The sequence below is a fragment of the Monomorium pharaonis genome, chromosome 1 (assembly GCF_013373865.1).
Source record: "Monomorium pharaonis isolate MP-MQ-018 chromosome 1, ASM1337386v2, whole genome shotgun sequence".
Lineage (NCBI taxonomy): Eukaryota > Metazoa > Arthropoda > Insecta > Hymenoptera > Formicidae > Monomorium > Monomorium pharaonis.
Genome location: NC_050467.1, coordinates 27,925,057 through 27,933,988, shown reverse-complemented (window position 1 = coordinate 27,933,988; position 8,932 = coordinate 27,925,057). Strand labels below are relative to the sequence as shown.

The following is an 8,932-nucleotide window of genomic DNA, read 5'->3' as shown; positions in this document are numbered from 1 at the left end:
GAACGCTCAAAACGATGGTCGCGTAATTCGTCGACCAAAACCACCGCCACTGGGACCGCCATCTACCACAACTAACGTTCGCCGCCAACACCGCCGTTCATGAAAGCACCGGGTATACACCAGCGATGCTCACATATGGCCACGAACTTACCGCACCCGGCACGCTACGAGCCCGGACCGAACAAACCCTGGAGGAGGACCTGCCAGCCGGCCGACCTACCGCGCGGGCGCAACAAATTCAAAAATTGCGCGACCGATTCGAAATCGCCACACGCCGCCAGGAAGAAGCAACCGCAAGGCAAGCCCGATACTACAACCTGCGAAGACGCGACTGGAAACCCGAGATCGGCCAGCAAGTCTACCGCCGCGAACATCCGCTCTCCAACGCACAGGAAAACTTCGCGGGAAAACTTGCGCCTCGATACACCGGGCCATACACGGTCGACCGCCACATGTCACCTGTCATCGTGCGACTTCGCGACAACAACAACAGAATTATAGGAGCCGTACACGTAAAGGATCTGAAGGAGAGTCCGGACACCGAATAACAACAAAGACGGAGGGTATAAAAAGGAGCGATGAGCCCGCCAGATCAGAGAGTGATCAATAGCAGCAGCAGGATGCCGAAAGCAAGGAGCTCTCTTCGCGACCGTCTCGCCCGCGCCATCGCCGGACCCCCACGGATCCCGACGAGCAGCCGGCCCTTCGAGGCCTCCGCCCGGACACCAGCGCGCAGCCAACGGCGCGAGAACGAGCCGCTCAGCACCGCCGCACCAGCTCCGATCCCGGCTCCGACACCGCCGTCCGGACCACGCCGACCAGCAGTGGCGCGCCAGCGGACGACACGCTCTCGCCAGGAACGGCTGTACGCCGAGGCACCGCCAGCAGTCGACAACGGGCGAAGCGTGTTGCTCGCCACGTTCGGGTCCACATTGTCGGACCTGGACGACGACGACGACAGTGGAGGTGAGTCAACCGCCGTACCGGAGGAGCGCACGACACCCGCGCCGATGCCCGACATAGCAGCGTTGCGCCTCGAGGAGTCCGGTCCTACCGCGCCACCAGCACCGGCCGCACCACCACCGACGGCAGTACCAGAGCCCGCACCGCCTCCACCACCGGCCCGGCCACCGTCCGCCGCTGCCAAAACCGCCACAGCTGAGCTGACTCAGCCGCCGCTGCCAACGCCGCCGCCGACACCGCCCGCATCGCCCGGGTATTTCACCCGGCCGCAGCCGACCACGACGCCGACCGGGTACTCCACCCAGCCACCGCCGACACCACCATCACCAGCAACCGTGACGCCAACTTCGCCACTCGCCGGCCAATCCGTCATCCCCAGCGAAGTTCTACGGGCCATCCCCTGGGAACGGATACCGCCAGGTCGCCGCTACCGCCACCAGGCCCTCGGACACCGCATCGTGGTGAAGCACCAGTCCGACGGGTCGTGGTATATCCGCTAATAAAAAAAAATCATTCTTTGTACATAGAGACGGGGTCTGCCGAGGGGGAGGTGTAACGAGCCGTTCCTCCGCCACGTTAAGGCATACGGATACGAGGCCGTTACCCTCCTACCTCGTGTAGTCCCCTCCGCTTATCTCGTTCTCCCCGCACATCTCCGCTCCCCTTGTCACCAAACGGGGGCTATAAAAGCCCTCCGCTGGTGATAAGAGATCAGATCTCCCCGGTCTAGCGTATTGAGCCGACCGATCCACTCAGCGAATTGAGCTGAGCACCCAGAGCACGCACTGAGTGCCGAACTTAACCTAAAACCCGGCTTCCCGCACTAGCGCGTACTGAGCGCTTCCTCGCGCCACGTAGTGAGTGGCAGAACACCGCCCCGCTCGTCACCCGGATCCCGGTACGCGTAGTGAGCTACCGATCCCGACCGCACACGGGGACCCCGTACTGAGGGGAAACCGCCGACGCGGAGGATCATCCACGCGGGATGATCCTCGACGATAATAACAGCTGATCGTCGAACAGCTGATCACCGTGGCTGTCGAGCCGAGCTCCGCGCCGTACCGCGCAGTCGCGCACCGCCGCGGCCAATCGTGACGCCGCACCGACCGACTCGGCGAATGCGAACGCCGCACCGTACCGCGCAGCCGCGACCGTAACGCCGCAGCCAATCCGGCTACCACCGCGACCGACACGAGCGCCGCCACGCATTACACCGCCGCGATTACACCGCCACGAGTACTGTAATCCGTAAGACCGGCCGCTAACGCCGATCGACGCACCGACCGACACACGGGCCGTACGCCCGCCGCAGCCAATCCGGCACCGAATACTCGACGCGCACATGCGCCCCGCGACACACGTCGCCACAACCGATCGCCCGCGACTCGCATAGCGAGACATTAGTTGTAAGTACTAGAGTAGGGACTTTGTATATATTAGCTAGGATTTAGTAGAATAAATAGTAATTGTCTAAACTTACACCGCTTGCCTCTATCATTCATTCAACCAGCCCGCCGCCCGAACCCTGAATTAACCGCGGCTATCCGTAGTACATTACGATAGAAAATTCACGGTTACAACAGAAATGATAGAAGAGTGCCAAAAATTAGAAATTATATAGAACACGTTGTTATGTTATACACAGATATCGAATTTAAATCACACTTTAGGTCAATATATTTAAAATATTGTATAAAAATATTGCATGCATTACTATAAAATACTTGTATTAATTATATATATTGTTTGTTACAGAATGGAACGTAGTACTTTTTATTTTTTGGTATATTTAATTGGACCAAAATTGGATAATATTCCATTTAAAGGAAGAGAGCAAATTGATGTTGTAAAGCAAATATTAATTGCTATTTACGTCCTAGCAACACCAGATTCATTTCGCTCCATAAGTGAACGATTTGATGTATCCAAATCAACGGCATGGTTTAATACGAAAAGAGTAGTTCGAGCAATATATAGTATACGAAATCAGTTTATCAGATGGCCTACCTATGAAGAAGCTGAAAACACTTGGACAAACATTCAAACGTTATATGGATTCCCTAAAGTTCTTGATATTATTGATGGAACACATATAAATATTCCTCGGCCAAAAGAAGATGCTAATAGCTATATAAACAGAAAAGGCAAATTTTCCATACAGTTACAAGTAAGAATAAAAATGTTATTTATTGTAATATTATTTTTATATTAAGAGATACTAAATATATTTTAAAGAGATTGATACATTTTAGTTAAATAATTAACGTAAAATTTTTTTAGGTAATATGTAAAAGTGATTTGTCGTTTATTCATGTATTTGCTGGGATGCCAGGATGTGTCCATGATATGCGAGTGTTTCTTTATTCCGGAATTCAACAATATTGCACTCCAGAGTATTTTCCTGACGACAGTCATTTATTGGGTGATGCAGCATACAGTGTTCAAAAAAATGTTATAGTACCATTTCAAGATAATGGCCACTTAACTAGAGAACAAAAAAGATTCAATCATCGGTTGTCATCTGCTAGAATAATTGTTGAAAGGTCTATAGGATTATTAAAAGGACGATGGCGATATTTATTAGACAAATTACCTATGACAAGAACAAATTTAAGCCCTTATTATATAATTACTTGTTGCGTATTGCATAACATATGTTTATTACGGAATGATCGTATTGAAATCCCTATCATTGTTCCTGAAATATTGCATGAAATGCAACCAGTAGCTGTCCCTGATAATTTAAAGGAAGAAGGAAATATTAAAAGAAATAGATTGATGCAAATACTCAGTCATGATAATTTTGAAAGAATTAATTAGGATTTATGTATAAAACAATAAGATATTGTATTTTACATTTGTCTTGTTATAGTAAATAAAATATTAATTTTGTACTTATATATTGTATAATTTTGTTTTCATATCTTTTATTTTGATAAAATAACGCGCGCAAAATCTTATTTTCTTTGTACATTTTTATTCACATATTGTTACAATACATTGTAAAAACCATAACACTTATGCATATAACATCACAAATTAAATCACAAAGTAAATTTTGGCTTTATAAATAAATGAACACAATAAGTATTATAATTAATACTTATTAAAAAAAACCCGCATTTAAGTTTAACTTATAGATAAAGCATGATAATTAATACTATATAAAAAAACTTAATCTAAAAACATAATATTTTTTTTATTAATAAAAAAATGTTTCAATTGCTTGTTAAAGAAAAAACCGAACGTTTAAAATACTAATAATATCCCCACCGAGTTTTTAACGATTTTATATACACAAGCGGATAGAAACGTTTAGGCATATTAACTATTATAGTTGAGACTGTGTCTTTCTCTTTCAAATGTAAAAGCACGCGGAATGAGAAAGATATCCTCTGAACAGTGCAGTTAGTACGCCCAATGGCATTAATCTCCGCATGTGTACATACATTTCTTCATTACTTATCATATTTTCTCTGTATTCAGTTTTATTGTATCTATTGTTTCTGTTTTTCGAATACTTGTTTTATTTCTTTTAAAATTTGTAATTTTGCTGCTCTATAATTAGCAGTTTCTTCTCTTTTTAACCTCTTCTCCTCTAATGAAGCAGTTAAGTAATTCGCTCTTGCTTCAGATAATGAAATTTTTCTCTGCTCTGTATATACAAAATAATATATATATTTAGTTACATAATAGAAAAATGTATAGTTGAGTAAAATTGTTTTATAGTTACTTACTAATTGGTAATTTATTTTCATCATTACTATCAGTTAATGGTGAATGTTCAGGTTCAGGTTCTTTGATACTTGATCCTGCTACAGCTAATGGGGTCACCCAATGTTTCTTTCGAAAAATGTCATCTAACACCTAAAACATAATTCACAAAAAATGTATAAAAATAGTCTGACAGTTTTATAATTATAACTACTTGAGTACTATTAATATGTATATTTTTTATATTATATATATGTGTGTGTATATATTGTATATATGTTAATATATTACATCTAAATATATCCAGTTCTTCCGATCGTTACCATTTTGAGCATTGTGATCTAAAATCTGACGACATCGTCTCTTTAATGCGTCCATTTTATTATTGCACTGACTGCCAGTAAATTTATATTTCTTTTTCCTCATGCATTTGGAAATTTCTGTCCACATCTTTTTATGGCACCCTCTTCCCAGCATATATGATTTTTCTTTATATAAAGATATCAGAAAAAGTATAGTTTTATGTTCCCATTTTTCTTTATTTATTTCTAAAATAGACAAAATACTTATTACATTTTACTTTCCATACTACTATTACTTAAACTTACTTGTGTCTTGCGTATCCACAGTATTTTCGTTATCAGAAATAGTATTATTATTATCAAATGTATTTTCATTATCAGAAATAGTATTATTATTATCAAATGTATTTTCATTATCAGAAATAGTATTATTATTATCAAATGTATTTTCAATGGTGTTATTTATAGGAACTACTGCTTTCTTTATGCTTGAACTGGGTTTATTGATATTATTTGTCGTCATATTTATTGATGAAGTAGAATTATTTTTATCTTTAGAATTAAGCGTTTTTGCCTTTTCTAACAGTCTAGTAGCATATATCATGTCTGTAAAAAACAATTATGTATATAACTATATGTAAATTGTATTAGGTAATTATCTTAATAATTGTTTCACTTTTTGTAATAAATGCTATATTGATAATACACTCACTCGAAAAAAAAGCGGTACACCTAAAATTTGTCAAAAAATCACTAAACTTTGAATGACGATAACTACGCGAGTAATAAAGATAGAAAGGTTTCTAAAAAAAGAAATTAAAGCTTCAAATGTCTACTTTAAGAATTGATTTAGTAAAATTTTGCGTAATAATTTTTTTCAAAATGGCGTATGACAAAGCGAGAGCATGCGAAATTGAAAAATATTGGTCCGAGTTTGCGACGAGCCATGGCGTGAGGCAAGTATCGCACCTTAATGGGATAAAAAGCATGCGATAGTACAGAGTTTTCCCTTCAAAATGCTTTTTTACTCGTCTCGATAGGATGATTTTTCACTGAGATATGCGCATTTAAAGTAAAAAACTGCCTTTTTATTCAAATGCGCATATCTCAGTGAAAAATCATCCTATCGAGACGAGTAAAAAAGCATTTTGAAGGGAAAACTCTGTACTATCGCATGCTTTTTATCCCATTAAGGTGCGATACTTGCCTCACGCCATGGCTCGTCGCAAACTCGGACCAATATTTTTCAATTTCGCATGCTCTCGCTTTGTCATACGCCATTTTGAAAAAAATTATTACGCAAAATTTTACTAAATCAATTCTTAAAGTAGACATTTGAAGCTTTAATTTCTTTTTTTAGAAACCTTTCTATCTTTATTACTCGCGTAGTTATCGTCATTCAAAGTTTAGTAATTTTTTGACAAATTTTAGGTGTACCGCTTTTTTTTCGAGTGAGTGTAGTTACTAAAATATGGATTATTATAGTAAAGTCATACCATTATGAGCACGATTATATACTTCTCTTGATACTTTTATTACATATTGAACATTAGTTGTTTCATCAAGCTATTTTAAATCAATTAACTGCTTATTGTTATTTTTATCAGAAATGTTAGGTGATATAATTGCTTGCATTTTTCTCAATTTTTGTAGCACTAAACGCAATTTTTAACCTAAAAATTAATTTTAGTTTCTTTTCTTTAAAGCACTTGTTCCTTTTTCCAGAAATTTATACAATTCAGTCTATATTTGTTAGAGACGATTTTTATAGATGACCATTTAGAAAAAATGTTGAGGTGCACAAATAAACAGTGTATCAAAATTAGTTTTAACCGTTTTAACTATTGACACTGGCACAATATTTACTGGCGGAAGAAACGAAACGCAACACCAGTAATTTTCACTGCTACCAACTGCACCGCTTATACTGGCAATAATCAAACCCATTTTCGAACACGCTATAGTTGTGCTTCTAACTTTAACATGACTGTATCGCATGAAAACGAAAACTTGAACAAACTGAATTTACGAATGCCGCTACGCAAATACAGGCAAACATATGACTACTATTATGATTACTATAAGGAATATGATTACTAAGGTAAGTATGACTATCATAGGTAGGTATAACATAACTATAATATTTATTAAGTAACTTTGAAAATAACATGCATGCAAATGCAAATAGAAACTTTAGAAACTTAAAATAACTTAGAAATTTTTTAAATGTTTTATAAACACAAAATAACAAACTTGCGCCTTTCATGAAAACTAACTTAACATAAAATTTTTATCGAACGAAACGAAGCTTTAGATTATAATGTTTCGCGGGGTAAGGCGCGTTGCTCTGGTCGGGTTGGCTATTATTGTTGACCCTCCTGGCTGGTTTGATCATGAGTACGCTGGAGAACTACGCTGACCACACTCTTCCCCTCTATGATTCGCTTCTCCGTTCTGGTTGCCGTAAACTTTTGGGTCGCCTCTTCGGTGTGTCCCTCTGGCTCTGTTGAAGGTCCGGGTTGCTGGGTGCCCTGGGGGGACGGTCTCAAGGTTAGGTTGTGACCGGATAACCGATAGGCACGAGTCGAGATCTGAATAAATGGGAACTCACCAATTGACTTTACGCAGGTCGTCACAGTCGCCAGCCTCTTTATCACCTCCAAGAGGCAAGGTTTCGCTTTTCAGGGTTGTCGCTCAGCTCTGCTGCACTGGAAGCTCGACGTTGTTAGATGTGCCGGAAGACAGAACAACACGAATGGAACGCCTTCTCGAACCGTCGCACAACACACAACGCTATTTTCGAGATTATCACTAATCACGGTTTATTTTTCTGTTTCAGGTGCTGCCGTCAACATCAGGATGTCCTCCCAGGTCGCCGTCAATCCCACGGGAACTTCGCCAGGTAAGTATTTTTTAGGGGATGTTTTACCCGCGGTCTCGTTGGTAATCGGGACTGCGTCTGCTCAGCTCGCCAGGAATCCGTCTCGTCTCAGGAAACAGTCACGCAGAAAACTTAGGTGAGTGAATAAACTCAAACGTGTTTATGAACAATAACAAATAACTGGTTTATTCAACTGAAATTCGTATCACAGAAATCCGTCCGCGATGCTTATTCACAATTGTTTCGTGATCGCGTGGCTTTCTGCTCTTAATTAGGCCTACTCGCGTTCGGTCTGTGCGAATTTCTAACGCGGCTATCACTAACACGCACAATTCCACGGAACTCGCGCTCGTTCACTTCGCCGTCTCGCATCGGCGGGAACGCCCTTTGTCTAACGCGCGAAAACCCTAAGTTGACTTTCCGCGTTGTTATCGTTAAAAAATTTGGGACGCGAAAGCTCACGAGAGCTCTCGACGCTCGTCTTTATACTTGCCCGGGAACGCTTCCCCCTCTAGGCGACGCCTCGCCAATCGGGAACGTGCCTGGGGACGCCGCAGACGCGATCGCTCGACGATACCCCCTCTCGTTCGCACGCGCCAATGGGAGAGTGCCGGTGGTCCCTCCGGTTGCGGTGTGTCTGCTGTGCCCCACCGCTGATGCCTTGGCCAATCCGCGCATGGCGTGCCTTTGGATGCGTTATCCCCTCCATGGCGTTGTTGTTGGGTGTTGATAGCACTTCGAGAGTGCACTGGGGTGCGATTTTTATGCACCTTCTAACGTTATTTTGAGTTTTTCGTATTGCACTTAAAAGTGCAGTTTTCATATAAAGATTGCACTTAAAGTGCAGTTTCTTAAAATTAACTTATTGACTATAGGAACTCTAAAAACTTATAAAATAGTGAAATACAAGTTGTACGCGTATGACAAAAGGAACGTGGCGTTAAGCCTTAATATAATTAAATTGATTAAACTAATATTATTGCACATAAGCTGTGCTTCTATCATAGTGGAATGGCAGTTTACACCATGCGATTTAAAATGAAAGTAGTATGACTAAATACGAATTCTTTTT

At 41.5% G+C, this 8,932-nt stretch overlaps 3 protein-coding genes across 3 annotated transcripts; 2 read left to right on the top strand and 1 right to left on the bottom strand.

Moving 5' to 3' along the window:
- Positions 1-578: 578 nt before the first annotated feature.
- LOC118646661 (actin cytoskeleton-regulatory complex protein PAN1-like) lies at positions 579-1,463 on the top strand. Its single transcript, XM_036290115.1, has one exon. It carries the CDS (start codon positions 579-581, stop codon positions 1,461-1,463), a length of 885 nt encoding a protein of 294 aa, XP_036146008.1.
- Positions 1,464-2,719: 1,256 nt separating this feature from the next.
- On the top strand, positions 2,720-4,459 carry LOC114255111 (protein ANTAGONIST OF LIKE HETEROCHROMATIN PROTEIN 1-like). The gene is made up of 2 exons (XM_028192944.2): positions 2,720-3,130; positions 3,244-4,459. Exons 1-2 carry the CDS (start codon positions 2,720-2,722, stop codon positions 3,781-3,783), a joined length of 951 nt encoding a protein of 316 aa, XP_028048745.1. The 3' UTR covers positions 3,784-4,459.
- Positions 4,460-4,467: 8 nt separating this feature from the next.
- Positions 4,468-6,569, bottom strand: LOC114255110 (adenylate cyclase, germination specific-like; the record flags this gene model as incomplete). Its single annotated transcript, XM_036289306.1, is given in 6 exon segments — positions 4,468-4,830; positions 4,969-5,071; positions 5,141-5,225; positions 5,286-5,360; positions 5,439-5,585; positions 6,476-6,569. Coding segments are annotated over 6 exon segments (642 nt in total), but the record flags the coding sequence as incomplete, so codon positions are not given.
- Between the last annotated feature and the right edge of the window lie 2,363 nt (positions 6,570-8,932).